The 20,828-nt window shown below is 41.4% G+C and overlaps 2 protein-coding genes across 3 annotated transcripts in view; both read left to right on the forward strand.

Annotated features, from left to right (window-relative positions):
- The window catches only part of KCNJ16 (potassium inwardly rectifying channel subfamily J member 16), a 110,090-nt gene extending 107,439 nt beyond the window's left edge, over positions 1–2,651 (forward strand). The window contains exon 4 of the transcript XR_007147040.1: positions 2,582–2,651. The gene's annotated coding sequence lies outside the window, so the exon portion shown is untranslated. The remainder of the gene's footprint in view (positions 1–2,581) is intronic.
- A 6,433-nt stretch (positions 2,652–9,084) lies between these two features.
- Positions 9,085–20,592, forward strand: KCNJ2 (potassium inwardly rectifying channel subfamily J member 2). Of its 2 annotated transcripts, XM_047833815.1 has the most exons (3): positions 9,085–9,199; positions 9,324–9,422; positions 15,280–20,592. In XM_047833815.1, the coding sequence occupies exon 3, from the start codon at positions 15,495–15,497 to the stop codon at positions 16,776–16,778; it is 1,284 nt and encodes a 427-aa protein (XP_047689771.1). In that variant the 5' UTR covers positions 9,085–9,199; positions 9,324–9,422; positions 15,280–15,494; the 3' UTR covers positions 16,779–20,592. The 2 variants fall into 2 exon arrangements, with proteins under 2 accessions (XP_047689771.1, XP_047689770.1); XM_047833814.1 differs by lacking the exons at positions 9,085–9,199; positions 9,324–9,422 and adding an exon at positions 10,115–10,258.
- Positions 20,593–20,828: the final 236 nt, after the last annotated feature.

Consider the following 20,828-nt stretch of genomic DNA (forward strand, 5'->3'; position numbering starts at 1 on the left):
TTTGACGGTAAGGTCCCTCAGTAGACCAACAGAATAGAAGTCGGGTCACATAACGGACTCCCTGGAAATTACGTAAGAGAAATAAATACCCTGGTATTTGCACAGAGAGGAAATTATGAAATTTACTTCGAGCATGAACTCATAGACTCTCAAACTCTCCTGTGAGAAAATCTTTCTTGGTCTGAGGGGGTCTTCAGTGGAGTTAGGGGTGAAACCTTGCCCGAGAGATCACCAGTCCCTATGTTGCTCGAAACAGGCTGCAGATCCTTCTGTGGAGACTCCGAAGAGGGTTCAGGAGACAGGAGAAAGAACAGGACACCTGTCCATGCCTAGGGGTCTAACTTTTTTCTTTTTTTTCCTGTTCTTTGACCTTTTGGTGTTGTGTCCATGACCTGTAAGTCAACTCACAGAGAACTGCTTTCCCTTATGGAAAAATAATTTCCAAAACGATTTTTATTTTCTTTGTTTTATTTTTGGCCGACCGGACTCTGTTACCTGCAGGGCATGGGTCGGTTTTCTATGCACTGTGCTTGATGCTTTTCCGGCACGTTGCTTTGATGGGCTATGCTTTTTAAGGGAGCCTGTGGAGGTAGATCCTGAACTGCATGTCCAGAGACGAACCAAATGCTAAAGAAGGCTAATAATACAATTCTAACTGCTCTGCCTGGATCACTGGCTATGTCTGGGTCCTCTTTTTTTGTAGGATTTGAAATAATGTATGGACCACGGAGAGGAAAAAGGAACAAGGCGAGCAATGCATGAGGAAAGAAGATAGAACATAGAGAGGAGTGAATTAATGTGTGTGCTTAATTCACTTAGGGAAGAGCGCCGACTCATTGTGAGCCCAGGATTGAGGAGACTTGCATACATTTCTACTATACTGCCTGGATTTTGATACTATGGATATAGCATTGATGACGGTCTTTGGTGCTAAATGATGCTTTGACCAAGTAGATGTTCAGATAAGTTCTGCCAGGACACACAAATAGCACTTTCATCGGCCGCTGCTCCAAGGGAACTGCTTCTGTTATGTGTACTTAGCTAGTGTTTTCCAGAAAGACTGAAGCTGTTTAGCCTCAGAGCTTTATAGATTATTCTTTTTTTGGAAAATACTGAGAGTCGCCACTATCTGCTTTGAATGTTTCGTATTTTAATGCATAAGAAATATGTGTGCAATGGGTGAGTAGATGATACTTTTTTAAAATTGCAAATTGTAAAATATAACCGAACTCTTAAACACCATACAATCAGAATCACAAAAGCAAGCTACTCAGAAATGGAGTCTCAATGCCGAGTACAGATCTTTTGTCAGAACTAAGAAACTACAAATCAAAATGTGGCCATCTTGAGCCTCTTATAAGGTCTTTAGATATGACACCATGAGGTCAAGACATAGAACTCCGAGTGTGCATGTGTTTTCATGTTTATATACTGTGAGTTTGCTTTGTGCCCACTAATTTATTAAGTACCTTCCTCCTTTCAGTTAATCCAGTACTAAGGAGGCACTACATTTTTGTATAAAATGGGTTTTAAGCTTTGCCCAAAGGGGAAATACATCATTATTTTTCAAGGATTTTTCTTTTTGGAAAGCATCACGGTGTGTGTTAACATACATAAGAGATTTAATCTCAGTAAATGTGAAAGCTAGCTTTCTTAAATGATTTGCTTTCCCCAAGTTGACCTAACAGGTATAGAAGAGAGTCTGCACGTATTTCAATTTACATGCAGGAAAATGGCAATGAGCTTACAAGAAAGCATTATTTATAGTGTCAGTTCCTGCCTTGCTAAAATTTGGTGATTCAGTTATTCAAACCATGTAACAGAATAGATTTAGTGTAAATACAAGTTTTAAAAAGAGATTTTCTTTGCTGATAAGACCAGAAGCTGAAACACAGACAGAATTGAAGTCTGTGTAGTAAATTCAGAGTTTCTCTATTACTAACAAGAGAGACAATTTTCTGAAATGCTCGTTTACAGTGATCATTCATCTGGATTTCTTTAACATTTAGAATGGACCAGGGGAAGCTCAAATCTGAATGGAGGAGAAGAAATATTTGGATTTGATCCTAGTTAGTACCTTAAAATATCTAAGTAAGCACCTATAAGATGGGCAGTAATGTAACTTGGATTTTGTTTTAGTAACCATATAGGGCTATTATTGTTATTTTTCCTGTCATCATTAGTCATTAATGTTATTGGTGACCGTGGAGTATAGCATTTTAATTTTGCATAGTTGTGATACAAGTTACTTATTTGTAACTTGTACATAGGGCTTTGAATATTAAAAGACACATTTACCAAGGGCCTGGAATTAAATATCAATGGGGGATATACGCCTGCAGAACATGAACTTGTCAATGAAAGAGGAAAAGATCGATCGTATCCTCAGATACTGATCAAATTTATTTTTAAAATGGAAGAAAGTCTCCCATAGCGAAGCACAGAAATTGAGCCAAACATTTGGAAATAGGTCTTGCGTGAGGACCTATTATACACTATACACTTTATTCAGTGTAAGAATAATTTGGGGGGAGTTAGTAACTGGCAGCAAAAATTATCAGCCCTATTCTTTGATTTCTAGATTTGTCTGAGCACGGTTGCTGTGAAAAGTTATATTTTGCAGAAAGGAGAGGAAGAAACCTTGAGTCTGAAATCAGCAGACTTAGAATCTGTTATCAACAGTCTCCACTCACATGAGGAACTTCCTTGACACATAATTTCTCTATTTCCTTATACATTAAAATTGGGATTTGGGAAAACATATGAGGAGAAATCCAGAAGAAAAGATCACATGGCAGGAATGCAGCCAGAGGCAACAGATGAAGAAATGACAGTCCGAATAACGTTCTAACAGTCCTGCTCACATCTCTTAGCCTTCTGTTCAGTCATTGGCAGATCCCTCCCCGTCTAACGAATAAAGTGTCACTCTTCATGCTTAAGGGTCTAAAATCTGGCCTGAATTTAATGTTCAATACTAATATCTCTTTTTTCATTAATTTATTCAAATGCTGACCATCACCTAGAAAATCTGCTTTGGTTTTCTCCCTCTAACAGCAACCAATATGCCGACACAGCTATAAAATGTTCCTAAACTCCTCAGATGCTTCTCTCTTCATTTATGATTTTCGTACTTAATCAGGCACTGCAGAAGATTCTAATGCTATTTAAAGGGTTATTACATCTAAATATCTCTTTAAAACATCTTATTTCCCTCCAATTAATTGATTCTATTTATTAACCTTATCGTCATTAGTAGCAGCAGTCTCAAGTAATGTCAATAATTCCATTGCCTAAGTGTTCATCGTGTGGCAAGCATTTTATGTGTCTTATTTCTCATCCTTATAGCAGCCTTTTACAGCTAGCTGGATCAATGTTGCACACACACATCAGGCTGACCCAAAGCCCAAACTCTCACCACCGTGCAATGCCGTCACCATCACCAAGGTCACATAATGCAGAACATCCCTGGCATTCAACATATCAGGATTTGCCTTGAAAGAGTTGCAATTAAACAAACAAACAAACAAACAAACAAAAAACGTTTCAAGAGATCATACCCTTTGACCTAGTCATTCCACATTTGGAAACCTAACAAAAGATGAAGATAAACAATCTATGTGAGAAGTTAATGCATCGTTATACGAGTATAAAACAAAAATGAATACAAAGGCATAAGAATAGGTGATGGCTCATTAAAGTATGATTCACACATATTACGGACATGAAATACATGTAAACATTAAAATATATGCTTTCCAATGAATTTTCATTGCATGACAAAGAAGTATAAAAAGTAAGATACTCATGTATCAAAAAGCATGACACAACTGATCTTAAAATTTTAAAAATATAAAGACACAAAAATGGAAAAAAGGAAAAAGGGGAAGATATATACCGAAGTATTCATAATGGTGAGAATATGGATTTAACTTTTTTTTAATGTTTATTCATTTTTGAGAGAGAGTGTCAGAGCATGAGTGGGGGAGGGGCAGAGAGAGAGGGAGACACAGAATCCGAAGCAGGCTCCAGGCTCACAGCTGTCAGTACAGAGCCCGACGCGGGGCTTGAACTCAGGAGCTGTGAGATCATGACCTAGGCCGAAGTTGGATGCTTAACCAACTGAGCCACCCAGGCGCCCTGAGAATATGGATTTATTTTTTATGTTTTCCTGCATTCTTCTATATTTTTAATGCTTCTCTGGTACATTTTCCACAATTGCTTTGACAGTTAAAAAAAAAAAAACAAAAAACAAAAAACAGACCTATATACACTCATACACTTGAGAACCCCACACGCACAAACTGTTAAAGCCTATATCCCCAAATCTAGACGTTCTGGTATATACCCTTTCTTTCAGAAGTAACATTACAGTATCATTGGCTTTACTCAAACTGTGTTTTGTGTTTTCTTTATAGCTTGTGGCACATTCTTTAAATGTCTATAATCGTGACTAACTTTTGTTGTCTGAAATTGTTTTTTGTTGTTGCTAGTTCTGGAAAAAGCCAAGGTGCAGGCATCTTATGGCTGGGCTCCTTGATCTAAGAAGCTGCCGTCCGTGTTAACAGAGAATGAACTGAGGCTTTAGGCTCATTACCTTTAAGGGAGCTGATGTGTCACAGACAACACAGATACAATGGTCATCGTAATCACTGTGCTAAGAGCCTGTGTAATGTAAGGTCTGGCCTGAGGATGATTATGGTATTTTCAGAGTGTAACTGTCTCACCCACATGAAATACATTAAGTCGTCCAGAGCATGACAGAAGAGAGTAATTTACTAAATAATAATTCAGCTGCACTGGAAGTGTGAATTAAAAAAAAAAATCCCACTTAGTACTGCTGGTTTAAAAATATTTGGTGGAAAATAAAGATCATATTAATGGAAACAGTAAGCACTCAAATGATTTCTCAATAAATGACTGTATGGTTTTATTGTACATATATGTATAAACATGTGCATATTTGCAGACACAAAGGTACCTCCCTTACCCGGAGGTCTTCCTCAACTATTCGTTACACAGTAAATACGGGACTAAAGCATTTAAACACTCTGAGAGGCTAAAATAGATGTCATAAATCCATATCCTGAAGCTTTTTTACCCAAAAAGGAAACTGACCAAAACAAGGTAACTCCAAGTTTGGCATCTGCTCATACTATTTCAAAAATATATATCTACTTTAAGCCTTTTAGAATATGTTTGTTTTCACTTTGCATATATTTCTAAGCAACCCTGGTTATATAAGTTCTCAGTACAGTGCAGATTAGAATCAACAAATTAGATAGAGCATGATGGCAGCCTGATATATTTGACAGAAGAAAAAATGAGAAGTGAAGGCTGTCCTTGGTGGAAAAGAGGGGAAAGAAAAAAACAAGCAGAAGACTTAAATAAGCTTAGTCTAGAGTCATTGAATGTAGATGACATTGCTCTTACTGTACCCCGATTGTCCCTCTCTGTTGCAGGTAAAAATTAAATTGCTTATGTTTATTATAATGATACTGAATCATTATTCAAAAGTTGTAGTATACTCAGAAATACTGCATTCCATCTATCAACTGACATTTATTGAAACTGACTTATTTCCTTGGCCACGTGCAAAGCAATGAGGATATAAAGACAAAAAAGATATGAGAGTGGATTTTGAAAAGCTCTTAGGTGGAAAAATATAGGGACAACTATTTGGAATAGCAGGAGAGGAACAAAATATGCTACACTAGAAATGTTTATAGTGGGACAGGAGCAGTCAAAGGCTTACAGTGTATCAGAGAAAATAGTTCCCACCACAAACAAATTTCAATTAATTAGAAAAGCCATTATGCGATACACTGCATTCCCAGGGATGCCAGGAAAAGAAGGCATCCTCACTGTGTGCTACAGTGGTAACAAATGGCAAATAAGGCTTGTGGAATAAATCCCACTGCTTTAGAAGAAACAGTGTCTGTGTAGGCAGAGACATGTAGCATTCTTAGAAGCAGCTTATAATTTATACACAGGATTGCATGTCTATGGACAGATCTGGGAGCCTACCAGTTGTTTTGGGACATAAACTGAATGAAAAGACAATCCTATCGTCTAGTAGGCTCTTAGCATCCTTAACACAACTCTACAGGGTAGTATATCATACATACCAAGTCTTCGATCCTGAACTTCCCCATAAATTCCAGTTGATTCCACAGAAACTCTTCAGAATTTTTTTTTCTTGCATGATCTATTTTACCACTTCAACCATAGGCTGCCTTATCCTGTCATTGGGCCATTTGATTTTGCTGGTGCATGGTTTGTCTTCTAATGAGAGACTCTCGTTGTGAATTCCCAGAGGGAAGAAATTGTCCCTCCCACGGCTCTTAAGTCTCCCCTATCACTCTGCATATAGCTAAAATACAAAGTATATACTCAACAAATACATTTAGTGAATTTAATATGAAGATTAACTCTTACCAATATGTAATCGAAATTGCCAAAGCTGTTTTCCCATAGATAAGATTACATTTGGTGCCTTAAAACACAATTTCCGGGAGCACCTGGGTGGCTCAGTCGGTTAAGCATCTGACCCTTTTAAAAAAAAAAAAAAAAACTCAACGTTTATTTTTGAGAGACAGAGAGCAAACAGGGGAGGGACAGAGAGACAGGGAGACACAGAATCAGAAGCAGGTTCCAAGCTCTGAGCTGTCAGCACAGAGCCCGACACAGGGCTTGAACTCACGAACTGTGAGATCATGACCTGAGCCGAAGTCAGATGCTTAACCAACTGAGCTACCCAGGTGCCCCATCATCTAACTCTTGATCTTGGCTCCAGTCATGATCTCAGTGTTCGTGAGTTCGAGCCCCATGTTTCATCCTAAGCTGACAGCGCAAATCCTGCTTGGGATTCTCTCTCTGCCCCTCTCCAGCTCTCATACAGCACTCTCTCTCTCTCTCTCTCTCTCTCTCTCTCTCTCTCAATAAATTAATAAACATTAAAAAAAATACCATTGCCAATGGCTTGTCCTCATTGCAGGAGATTGCAAACTCATCTGGTCTACGCTTTAAGTTCACCTGACATTTATTTATTATTTCTTGCTATCAATTATTACTTTGAAGATTACTAAGGGGTTCTCAAAACACAGTGGATGCAAACGAAAGGAGTTTTTCACTTCTCATCATTGTAAAATTGGACGGCATACCTGGTTAACAGAAGTCTGAAAATATATCTAATTGCTAGAGATATTTATATAAGTGCAAAGGAAAGATCTGTGTTCCTAGCGGAACAATCCCTTCTGCGTCACACAACCCTTCATAATCTAACTGTAGATCTGGATTGTGACTAATATTTGGCTCTAATATTATAGGTGGTTACTGTGGAGGGAATCAGTAAGGGCATAACTGTCATTTCCTTGGAAAAATTTAATCCACAGATGGATCCCAACACCCAACTGCATTGGTGTCCAAAACTAATGGGGATTTTTGCTAAATAAGGACTGATTCAGCCAAAAAAAGATACACTCTGACTAGAGAAATCTGTACCATGCATCACTCCAAAAAGTCCTGAAAGCTTTGGAACACTAGAATTTTCCTAATAGGGGCATAGTGACAAGTCACTTATTAATTCAAATGCACACTTAATTTTTTTTTCCCTTTATAACACGAAGCAGTGGGGTTAGTGCCCTCATGCATTTACAAAGTGTCATTTACTTACAAAACTTAATCCTTCATGTTTCCTTATTTAGCTAAATAATTAAGGTAAAACCTCTATTCAGGCTGGGAATCTGCGTATTACAAGAATCAATTTTTCTTTAACTTCAAGAAATAAGCCTTGCTGCATATCAGCCCATGGGGGGTAAGAGTGATGCTGATGAGAAAGATTAAGTACGTCTATTTATTTGCCCCCTCCATGACAAAATTTACGCAACAACCATAATCTTATAACTTCGTGTTAATTTCTTTAAAGATTCTTCTATTATATGAAACTATCTTGGCCTATGATTATATTCAGTTTATTCAGTTAGAGTATTAAAATAACACAATTTCAATCCACATGCCAGGAAAATGGCACCCCTTTCTGGGTGACTGACTTTCAAAAAGAGCTCATTACCTGGAAATAAAAATGCTGCCTCTCCGAATTCACATGGGCTGGAAAATTCTTAGCTATCTACAGATGCACAGACTGAATCATAATAAAGGACATACACATAAATGATTAATTTCCTCTTTCCCTTTAGTCTTAATATGTTTTAAGGGGTTGATTGGACCTCTCCCAACTGTTTCTTAGAAGAAATCCATGAAGAAACATATTTCAGAAGCAGCTTATTGTGGTGGGGTGAGATGTCACTCATTGTCCTTCCTCTGGCTACACAGAGTTAGCTTGTCTATCTCCACGTTTTTAGCTTTGCGCTGCAGCCTGGGTTTCTACACATCCATCTATTTGGCACAGTTAATGCAAGCTGTTCCAAAGTAATACATTACTTAATAAATATTAAAGTGGACACACACACCCCTACCGCCACCCACCCCACCCCCACCCCGGGTGAGGTATTATTCCCGCATACAAGGCAAGACGGTCACAGGGTTTGGAGTACTGTACAATCTCAGCAAGTGGGACGGAACAGCAAGACGTTTGGCTCTCAGCGCAGATACGCCGCACGCACAACTTATTTCACACTCTTAATTTCAGTCTCTCGCTCAGCGCCAGGACAGGCGGCACCCTTGCTAAAGCAGGGTTAAGTACGCATCTGCAAAACCTAGCATATTTCACCAGCACCTCCTAGGGGCCAAGTGAGGGAATGAGGCTAGGAGGTGGGTACCGGCGCAGACCCTTTCCTTGAATTGTCAAGTTTCACCTCCCCTACGCACACAAATCCACCAGTCCGGGCCGCCCTGAATACGAGCTAGACTGTGCAAGTAGTTTGGCGACTCTAGGAGGCCTTTTGGAGGTTTCAACCAACTGCACGAAGGACGCATTTGGTCGCTTGAGGAAATAAACATTACACACACACACAGGAATTTCAAACTCCGTGTAAGGAAGACTCCTAAATATACTGTGTCCTTTAAGAGCAAAGCTTCGTTAGGACGCCCAAGTAATCAGAGTTACATGCACTTACTCAATTGACACACACACAGAGACACACACACACCGACAGCCAGACACACGTACACACGGACTAAGCTGTAAAAGCCGCAGGATCCAGACGCGGTTAACACTGAAGTTGACACAGGTTTTTAAAGGGTCTACATGCTCTTGCCTGGTTGCTGGGAATGAGGGCTGGGAGGCGCTGATGCGAGGGCAGAGCTGAGTGTCTGTAGGAGTTGCTGTTCCAGAGAATTCATTACTCTAATTGCTCTGATTTTAGATCAGTAGAGCGTGCCGGGCGGCGGTGGAGAAAGAGACTGAGGGCGGACAGTGCGAGAGGGAACGAGTCGTTCACCCTTCAGAGAAGTCTAGGCGCTTTGTAAGTAATTCACGAACAGCCGGGAGCAGAAAGAGCCAAGCGGCTCTGCAGTTGCAAAAGTTGTGCGCGTCTGAAATCCAGCCGGGTTCTGCGCGCCGTCCCGGTCCCTTTCCCCCATTGCATTCGCGGCTCCTCCGCCGGCGAATTCGGGGGGCGTGGGGCCGTAGGTGGGAGCAAGGGGACAGGGAGGTGCGCCTGGGCTGCAACGCAATGCAATCTTCCCCGCCTGCAAACGGTTAGCCCAGCCCTGGCACCTCGCGGGCCCCTCGAGGAGGACGCACACAGCACGGCAGCCACCGAGCAGAGGAAAAGGGAAGTGTGGGGCTCGGAGACGGCTAAGGAAGCTCATCCCAAGGCCAGGCTGCAATTAGGCGGCCGCAAAAGCCCGGCCGCGGAGCTGCCCACCTGCTGCTGTCCCAGCTGGGGCGCAACTTCCTCCTCCCCCGGCCGGGGCCGGACTCCCCGACCCGGCTCGGAGGGCGGAGGGGGAGGAAGCGGCGGCAGGTTCTCCTCGCTGGCAGCGCCGCGGGTCGCGGGTGTAGCATCCTCCCCTCCCTGCCGCGATTCCCGGGGCCGGCCGTGCGGCCAGGCGCGCCGCGATTGGCCGGCAGAGGCCGGAGGGCGGAGCCAGGCGGGCCGGTATCTCAAAAGAGCCCAGGATATTGCAGAGCGCACTAGAGCCCTGGCCAGCGCACAGTCTCACTCGGCGCCGGCAAGCTGGGTCTTGGGGATTCTGGTTTGCTTTGGCTCACTCGCTTTTACAAACTACTGGATCTTACATGCCTCTGTACCCCCCACTTCCACTCCATGTCCCCATGCTCCTGCGCCAGCAACAGGTAAGGGCTGCTGTGTGTTTTCTTCCCTCCTTGTCTCCCGCTGCCTGTGTGTCCGGGGGAGTGGACTCGGGCCGCCGTCGCCGACCCTACCCTGCCCCGCTGCTCCAGAGGTGCCCAGCTGTCACGCTGCTGTAGCGCTTACCCACGCTGTGGAGTCCCAGATCATGCCTATGGAGTTTGTGTGCGCACCAGAACATCCCCAGAGCTAAAAATACTGAGACATGCTTGGAACAGTTGAGCAATAGAAACAGATTTCTCTGCAGCATCTGTGTGTGCTCATAACTTCCAATGCACCAGCTGTAGCGAGATACTGAGTTTGGAGACATGGGCCAGGGAGCCTGTGTTCGATTCTCGCTCTAAGGGAAAAAAAAAAAAAAAAAAAAAGGCGGGGGGTGGGGAGTGCTTCTAGAACACTGGTCTCAAACCTTGGCGAACTTGGGACTCAGCAGTAGTCTTGATCCTTGGAGTTTTTTGTTTTTGTTTTTGTTTTTGCTTTTTTTGTTTTTTTCCCTTTGTCATTGCTTCAAGTGTAGCGTCGAGTTCCAAACAGAGCGAGCGTCTCTCAAAGTTGCTTTGCTGGGGAAAGAGAGCGCGAGCCCGCGTTGGATTTGAGCCCGAAGACAGCAAAACTTTCACATCATATGTCACTCTGTCCTAAGCAACGTATTATTCTTAGTAATAATAGTATTAATACCTAAGTTGAAGACAGGGTGATTTCAGGAAAGCACAGTGGTCAAAATGACTTCTGCAAAAGGATTGCATCATAACATAGACTTGTCATGACAATTGAAAAAAAAAATCGAGATAGGAAAAGGGCAGTTTAATGTCTGTGTCTGGATAAGCCTAGCAGTAGGATGGTAACTAGGATACCGCTGTGAATCCTGGGGATTTTCATAAGCTCAGAATTTACCTGTTAGGAAACAAGGCATTGAAAACGTGTTTTAGGTATGAAAGAATGCATATTGACTTTTACCACTTACTTTCTTTTCACATTAATAACCAAAAGGCTGTCAGATTTCCTCTCACTAACCACTGCCCTGTGGCTGCTATATATTACCTGTACACTTATTAGCTTTTTCTCAGCTCCCCTCCTCCCCCACCCCTGAGTGGTTTATTTATATTTGCCAATATCTGAAAAGTCTCCAGGCTCAGGAGTAAGAGCTATTACTTCCAGGATGGTGAGAGGGGTCAACGTTGGGGTCAAGGTCATTTAACTTTGCTTTAACCCCTCCCCCTCAGGTTTTGGTGGCACTTTCTTTAATGTTATTGGCATCCATAGGAATATTTGCTCTAAACGCTTGTGAATTTGGCTTTTTTTTTTTTAAGGACACACAGTATTTCTGCTACCTTTAGATGCTCCAGCTGTAGAATCTCTGGTTAGCTGTAGAGTCCTTGAATAACTTTTCCGTAGCATGAAAGATGGGCCACATTTTTACCTGAACTGACAGACTGTTGCAGGTTTTATCTCACCAAATGTGTATATTTCTCAGCATCTGCAAATGCTGAATGATGCTACGTGCATTGCTGAGTATAAACGGTAGAGTGCTCACATAGATAAATGCATATCCCTCTGCCCTTCCCCTCCTTCCCCTCCCCCTCCCTTCTGTTTACTGAGCTTCCAAGAGGCTGCTTTGCCAGCAGTTGTGCTCACATAGCAACATGTGCCCTGAGCACACTCAGGCTGGTCTATATGGCGTCAGCTGGGGAATAACTGCTCTAAACACTCATTAGCAGACCTTTCTTTCAGCCCAGCACACTTTCTTTACCTATCCTTATTTCCTGTCCTTAGTTAGAAACTTTCTTATCCACTGTTCACCGGGACCTTATTATGGGACACATTTATTCTTCATAATTATATTTTTCCTGTTTTTTATAACCCATCTTGGAAGTATTTCCCATATGGTAAAAACGATTCAGATCCACTCATTGATACAGTGTTATCTCCTTGACCTTGAATTTATCTGTAGTGCTCTCTCTCTTTAACATCTACCTAAGATTGAAACGGCTGAACTATTTTTTTCCATTGCTTATGCTTAATTTTGGCTCAGCCTATAAATAGTCTTAACATGAACACCACCACATGTAGCCTCTCAATTTCCCAGAAATACTTTCTACCTCATTGGTTATAGCCTGGGTAAAATGATTATTTGTATCTATTAAATTTACATCAGGGCCTGAAATATTTTGGCTCAGAGGGGAATTTACACATCAAATCAACTATGGATTCTCCTGAATTGTACCCCTCAAGGAGTCACATCACTTAGTGATCTCCTCTACTCTTGATTGAATGTTTCTCACACAGTAATTTTGGATGTATGTCTACAATAAAGTTGCATGAAAGCCCTGTTCCTAATGAAAGTTTTTTTTTCTAGACACTCATGAATCGGTGATTTTCAGTGAGAGAAAAGCAGGCAAGGAAGTTTTCTGCTTGCGTAAAGTCAGTTGGGCATGTGAGTAGGTCAGTAAAAAGGACATTCATCATAATGAAATATTAAGACAATCACCCTAGCAAACTGTGGCAGGTTTAGAGTTTTGCTCTGTGATCAGTTTCCCAAAACTCTGAATATACATAATGTGTGTAGACACATATACACACAGAAATCTGTTTTGGAGCATATCTATTCGAAGTGACAAAATCTTCCATTTTGCCAAAAAACAAAAAACAAAACAAAACAAACCATCTTTTTTCTCCTTTGCAGGCAGAAGGGTAAAATTTCTAAATGATGCTCTGCATGTGGAACAAATTCTGTCATTAACAGTGGAAATAAGACAATAATAGTCGCTCAATAGAGGCTGTTTTCAAGTTCTAACTGCAGAAAGCTATCTGTAGGAAGCTGGTATTGTGTTTTGTGGAATTCGAACTAATGTCCTGGGGTCAGGATTTTTGGAAGATTGTAATTCAGTCTTTAGATTTCATATGGTTGTTATGCTTTAATGTGGAAAGAGTGAAGAAATAAGTCAGAAGAAATTTGAAACTGTCTACTCGTGGTCCCTAATGGTAACTCAGATGGAAGGCTTGTTTTGAATCATGAAAAGGGAATTTCTTGGTGTCAACTTATAATATAAGATTCTGAAGTCATTCAGAGCTCAAGGATACAAGCACTATTTAAGTGAGCTTTCTCCCCATCCCCCCTTTTTGGAAAGTACACCTGTATCTGCTGTTATATTATTATCCCTATCTGGTTTTGTGTAGAAATCCTTGGCAATTTCACATGAGCCCAATAATCTGAAATCACTGTTAAAACAATTCTTTCCATGTCCAGGACCTAGAACCCTGAGGAACAGGAGGCTTGTTCCTTTTGTCCAAGTACAAACTTCGTAGGGAAGCAGACAAAACATTGAAGCAGGTGGAAGACTGGGAAGGCACAGTAACTTCTTTTTATAAAGTAATTCAAAGGCACTTTCAAATCGGGCATCATTTAGGTGTCAAAAGCTGCCAAAATGTAACACACATTGCAATTTTCACAGATGACTAATCTCAGGAAAAATGTGTTGGGGCACATTCTTGCATAATAACTTGGATAAGGAGGGAGAAGCGAAAAGCCTGTAACGAGGCATTTTCAAAGACAATACACCTTGCCTCTCTTTAGGGGGGGTGTACAAAACAAGATACATGAACGGCTTTATTTTTTTTTTTTTGCAGTTGGCTTGGCTGAGATTGGTTCTGTTAACCACTTAATCCTAATGTGGTTTGGAGGGGGAAAGAAAAAGTGGAGTCCTCACGATCAGGGCTGCAGCAAATCTCTGCTCCTTGCCATCTGGTTTTCATTGTCCCCCTTTATTGCAGGAGATCGATGGGGTTGTTTGACAAGTGGAGGATCGCTTTTGGTTTTTATATGCCATATTAGTTTTGTTAATTTCTATGTGGCGAAGAAAACATGTTAGACTTTATCTTACACTTCTGTTTGTTGGTCAAGGAAAAAAATAGTTTTCTTTGGAGTGAAGATGGGAAGTTAAATAGATAGTTTTTACCCAGGTTAGGATAAGGCAAGAGGAAAAAATTGAAAAACTACTATTTGTTCACATTAGGTAAAGGTGAGTGCCTTCTCCATGGGAACATACAGCAAACAAGAGCGCTCGAAGTGAAAGTAAACTGACAATTATGCTCTACTCCTACAAAGTTGTCTCTGTTTGGGAAGACCCAGAATTGGACCCACATGAAATGAGTTCCTGCCTTATCTCAATTCGCTAAAGACCTGGTCCTTTGGCACAAAGGTGCTTACTTCCTAGCCTGTCATTACACATGGCAGTCCCATCTCCAGAGAATTTCAGGACTCATTGCTAGGCAACAGACTCGCTCTTTATCCCCCAGAGCAAACCTACGCCTTCAAGTCAGAATCACTTGCACTAACAGAGATGTTATCAGGCATTTCTGCAAAGTGGCTGCTTGCAGCGTGTGAAGTGATGCAGCAAGCCCAAACAGTCTCCAGAAATTGGGACCAATTTCAGATCATCATAAGGGCTGTCTACTCAGTTTTATCATTTAAACAAAATAGTCTGTGCCTTCTGCTTTCCACCGCGTCATCAAGGGCTCCCATATTCTCCCATAATGCGCCTGCAACTCAAATTAATATTAATGTTCTGCATTTATATGAAATGTTCTCTAGACATTTTGAGTTCCCAAAACCTGGCGACAGACTTTGGACTTAGCAAGCCTTTCTCCTGCTTAGTAACTCGGGACCCTAGCATGTAGAGAAGGCAAGAGAGAGAATAAGAGAGGTTATCTGTAAAATAGAATCTCCTAGACTGCTGGAAAAAAAATAGGGAGAAAAGGACCTGAAATGTTGGTTGAAAGGTGTTCCAAACAACTAACTCTTCTATGTTTATTGACTTTGTTTATATAATACAGATATTTTTTAGGGTACAAAGAAATGAAAACTCCTGTTATTCAATGCAGAGTGTATTTCTCTATCTCTGACTGTATCCTGCTAGGACATGTTGCCTTAGGGAGTAGAACCCTTCAATAATGACTTGTTTTCTAATGAATAATGTCTTTTGTCTGTCTGTTTGGTTTTTTTCAGGACATGTACCCTGGATGTCAGCTGAGTTACTAAGGTAGTGCTGCATGTCAGTAGACAGACCTTGGTAGAACCTCAAGGCTCCCGGAGACCCCCATCTCTCCTTATTTTTTTGTGTGTGTGTCCTCACTGAACATTCAAAACTGTTTCTCCAAAGGGTTTTGCAAAAACTCAGACTGTTTTCCAAAGCAGAAGCACTGGAGTCCACAGCAGAAGCGATGGGCAGTGTGCGAACCAACCGCTACAGCATTGTCTCTTCAGAAGAAGACGGGATGAAGTTGGCCACCATGGCGGTTGCAAATGGCTTTGGGAATGGGAAGAGTAAAGTCCACACTCGACAACAGTGCAGGAGCCGCTTTGTGAAGAAAGACGGCCACTGTAATGTTCAGTTCATCAATGTGGGTGAGAAGGGACAACGGTACCTTGCAGATATCTTTACCACATGTGTGGACATTCGCTGGAGATGGATGCTGGTTATCTTCTGTCTGGCTTTCGTTCTCTCATGGCTGTTTTTTGGCTGTGTGTTTTGGTTGATAGCTTTGCTCCATGGGGATCTGGATGCATCTAAAGAGAGCAAAGCTTGTGTGTCGGAGGTCAACAGCTTCACAGCTGCCTTCCTCTTCTCCATCGAGACCCAGACAACCATCGGCTATGGCTTCAGGTGTGTCACGGACGAATGCCCAATTGCTGTTTTTATGGTGGTGTTCCAGTCCATCGTGGGCTGCATCATTGATGCGTTTATCATTGGCGCAGTCATGGCAAAGATGGCAAAGCCAAAGAAGAGAAACGAGACTCTTGTCTTCAGTCACAATGCTGTGATCGCCATGAGAGATGGCAAACTGTGTTTGATGTGGCGGGTGGGCAATCTTCGGAAAAGCCATTTGGTGGAAGCTCACGTGAGAGCACAGCTGCTCAAATCCAGAATTACTTCCGAAGGGGAGTACATCCCCCTGGATCAAATAGATATCAACGTTGGGTTTGACAGTGGAATTGATCGCATATTTCTGGTGTCCCCCATCACTATAGTCCATGAAATAGATGAAGATAGTCCTTTATATGATTTGAGTAAACAGGACATTGACAATGCAGACTTTGAAATTGTTGTGATACTGGAAGGCATGGTGGAAGCCACGGCCATGACAACACAGTGCCGTAGCTCATATCTGGCCAATGAAATCCTTTGGGGCCACCGCTATGAGCCTGTACTCTTTGAAGAGAAGCACTATTACAAAGTGGACTACTCAAGGTTCCACAAGACTTATGAAGTGCCCAACACTCCCCTTTGTAGTGCCAGAGACTTAGCAGAAAAGAAATATATCCTCTCAAATGCTAATTCATTTTGCTATGAAAACGAAGTTGCCCTCACAAGCAAAGAGGAAGATGACAGTGAAAACGGAGTCCCGGAAAGCACTAGTACAGACACACCCCCTGACATAGACCTTCACAACCAGGCAAGTGTACCTCTAGAGCCCAGGCCCTTACGGCGAGAGTCGGAGATATGACTGCTTCCTTCTCTGGAATATTTACTTTAAACTACAGTCTGTTGGTCAAAGGCCCAAAACAGTTATTCAGACGACGGTACTGGTGAAGAGGTGGGTCAAGGCAAGTGGCCACAAGGGACTGAGGCTAATACAATGGTTTCAGAGAAAGACTGTAAGCTCGGAGATGAACATAAAGCACTCAACATGCCTCCCCCTCCCCACCCCTCCCACCCCTACCCCCGTGACCCAATGGCACATACATGTTGTAGAATAAGTTATGGGGTCTTTATGTATTGTTTTGTGTTTTTACAAAACTTGAACTTGCAGGCAAGCCTTGGTTGGGTATTTGACTAATCCAGAATGCTTCTCTTTAGGGAACAAGAATGTTTTTAATGGCATAACAAAGGCAAGACTCTGCCTTAATTTTTGAAAAGCTGCTAACTACATGAACACAAATTGTATTTTTGTTGTTGTGTAGTTTTTCTTTCGTGTAACTTAAAAGTCAGTGTTGAACTTTGTTGAAAGCTCATGATATGTGCTTCAAAGTGGCAAGTGTTTGCCAAGAGCTGCCAAAACGAGAGCCTGATTTTTTTGAGGCCAGTAATTTGTTTGCTAGAATTGATTTTCTCTCTCTCTCTTCCTCTCTCTCTCTCTCTCTCTCTCTCTCTCTCTCTCTCTCTCTCTTTGGTTACATAAGGGCATTATGTAACACTAGCCAAATGGTAGCCTCTGGGTTTGTTTGTTTTGTTTTTTTTTTTTCTTCCATGATGTTAATGGGTTATCTCAAATTTTAAGTTAGACTACCTAAAATAAATACCAAAGATAATGCACATTTTTGCACAGTGGAGCTTATACTAAAAGGGATAAAAAGCCCCGTGGCTGCCTTGAAATCAAGAGACAGTAACTTTGAACCTCAGCAAGACCTTGAACTGCCCTTTCCTTTTTCACCTTATTCAGAAAATAGAACATCATACACACAGAGTCTAGTAAGTGTAGTGCTCTTTCAGTTTTGTTCTTTCATGCAACTTGTGTATGATAGGAGAAAGAAGAAAGGGGAAGTAAAATTCACACATACACAATATTAAATATCTTTTCTTTCCTGCGAGGTAGGGCTGGCCAGGCTAATGCATAAGGTGCGAGATGGCGATGTGCTCTTAGATTTTTCTGGGTTTCCCCTTTTTGCACATTCCAAAATGTATTCCTAGGTTGGAGTTCGTTGGCATCCTCAAGGCTGAGCCGTCCAACATGAAAGATAAATAAGGTTAAACCCTTGTGGCTGAATTCGTTGCCCCAACTGTCAGGACACTTCCAGCTTGACTTTGCCTTTGAGAAGTTGCCACAGCTGGCCTCTAGGCTGGTTCTTCCGATCGGTCTGTGTGGAGCAAGTCCCCTGGTGTCTGGGAAGCTGCAGATGCCAAAGGGGGAGCCAGCGAGATGTGGACCAGCCACTTCTGATGTAGTACATCAGCTCAAGTATTCAGGAGGGAGAGGAGAGTTACTTTCTTTTTAGTGGTAGAGGGTAGGAATGAAAATATCGCAGTATTTGAGGGTCAGCAAGAGCCATAGAAAATATAAGGCGGCCACAAGTAGAGGAGATAATGAACTACAAGATTTACTTCTCCTTTATATATGCACACCTGGGGTTGGATCTGAGCTGATCCTTCTAGCCTGTGGATCCTGAGAGCAGGTTACTAAGGACACATTGTTTTCGAGAAGTCTCTCCTGCCTGGCTGATCGAAACTCTTTTATTTTTTCCCTCTTGCTCTAACTCAATAATGGAACTCTTTTTTTGGCTTAAAGTTCCTTATGTGTGAATTCTGGGGGGGGGGGGGGGTGGTGGTGGTGCTGACTTTTCTTTTTAATTGGAGTCTCAAAATCAACTCTCTTATGGTATTATATCCCTGTATGCCATTAAAAAACAGCTTGTTCTGGAATCCTGTATTTTGTAAATTGATGTGTGTGATAGTCTCTGGTTCTTGAACAGCCATCTCTGAAAGCCGTGCCTGCAATAATATGACAGATTCTGCTGTTCTCAGCCTTCAAAGTCGATGGGTTTGAAAACTGGTGTTCTTTTTACCGAAACCAAGACAGAGATGTCAAGCAAGGGGATGTTATTTTAAATCCAAATGTAAAGGCAGGTTTGGAAAGTTGTTTAGAGAGTTGGAGGAATTGGGGTTGATGGGACAAAACGATTGACAGAAGAGGGAACAATTTGGCTGTTGACAGTGAGTGAATACTGAGGGCTCCAGCTGCTGCTATTTCGATATGTTGCAAAGGAAAATAATCAAACCAAAGAGTATTCGGTGGTATGTAAATGAAAGGAAGATGCGATGGAGAATGGGGGTGACCACTGAGAAGGTTCCTCCCAAACACACAGTGCTGCCACTTAAAAACACTTGAGATATTTGAAAAGGGGTGGGTCTGGGGGCAAGGATGAGGGAGGGAAATCTTTCAACTTCTTTCTGAAAAAAGGAAAAAAAAATCTAACATTTCTGGTGCACAGGTTTGTTTTTGTTTTTGGTTTGTTTTTTTTTTCTTTTCCAAGAAAATTTTGCAGAAGCTATGTTTTTAAAGTGTACATTTTATAAAGTTTATCAGATATTTTCATATTTAAAGCCAAATGTAAATAGAAGTCTGTAAAGGGAAAAAAAATTGCCATAGAAAGTATAATTTCCGTAATTTCTGAGAGCGAGTACCTATATGCTACCGGTTAGCATGGTTTTAGCAAATATTTACCAGCCTTATAAGGTTCGTGTTGCTATGTTCTGTTATTTATTTCAGCATGGACTGTTCATTTGAAAGCTTTTTCTAGTTATTAGTATTTTTAACAATTACAAGCTTTAAATGGCAATTTTTTTTTTTTTTTTTTTTTTTTTTTTTTTTGTCAAGAGCCAAGACGCAGGTAATGCACAACATGTCTTGTTGCATTTTACCTTCAAAACATTTGTCCTTATTGACTGGGTCTCCTTTCCGTAATTAGTGCACATATGTCATTAGAATGAAGACAGAGGAGATTCGCCGTGAATATCTGGGGTCTGTTCCCAGCTAGGTGTTGCTTCTCTATTGCAAGCAAACCCCCGTTGAATTTACTTAGGAATTGCTCCCTTTTAAAGAATTTTTGCTCGTGTCTGGATGGGCATTATATTTTTGGGAGGAGGCATAGATTCCTGGCTATCCTATTTTTTAAATAAAAGATAGACAAAGTGAATTCTATTTTGACTATTGAGAATAGAATAGTTTTCTATCCCTCTAAGAAGTATACTTGAATCAGACATTGTAAGGATGTCGCTATAGCACTGTAGCCATTTCCAAATTCCCGGAGAAAGTCTGTTTTACCTTAAAAAAAAAAAAAACCACACCTATTAATGCGTTATTTTTTTTCTCCTCATTTCCTTTCTTCCCTATAAACTTCCATCCCAAACCTTGATGTCTGTTTGATGCACTCCGTCCCCCCAAATCATGTTACCCTCGCGAATAACAAATGTCAGTTCATGTTTTATAATAAGCCGCTCAGTAAGGGCAAGAAGCTTGTTCTGAGAAGCAGAGTGAGTTCTTTTTCACTCTGGGTCTAATAAATGTTAAGGTGAAAAATAAAAGTGTTCTATAGGCACCTCCCAACTCCTGACTAGAATCTCTTTTTCTAGTTCTGTTGGGTTTCAGCTCTGGGCTCTGGCGAGTTGAACAATCCCGGCCTTTGACAATCGTGATCACTATTATTTTCCCATTTGCCGTCTTTTTGTATCTAAAAGTCTTCCTATTGTACTGCACAAACCATGGATTGTACATATTTTTATATATTATGTCTTATTTTATTATTTCTAAATAAAAAATTAAAAATTGAGGACAAATTTGTGCAAGAGTCTGTGGGCTTCCTGTGTGATTGCTGTAGAACTGCCGAGATCGGAAGCAAATGTTTCCAAACAATAGGACATAAATCCTGACCTTTGGGAAGAATAGAGCCATAGAAATTGCCCAAACAGGGAGGTGTGGTGGAGTGGCAGATGAACTTAATCCAAGTTAGAGGAAGTCAAGCTCATATTTTGTTTTTGGACAGAATGTTGTAGGTAGAGA

Source organism: Prionailurus viverrinus, chromosome E1 (genome assembly GCF_022837055.1).
Source record: "Prionailurus viverrinus isolate Anna chromosome E1, UM_Priviv_1.0, whole genome shotgun sequence".
Lineage (NCBI taxonomy): Eukaryota > Metazoa > Chordata > Mammalia > Carnivora > Felidae > Prionailurus > Prionailurus viverrinus.

What these genes read in the sequence shown, in the direction of transcription:
- KCNJ2 (XM_047833815.1), top strand. Translation starts at nt 15,495, where the DNA reads ATGGGCAGTGTGCGAACCAACCGCTACAGCATTGTCTCTTCAGAAGAA.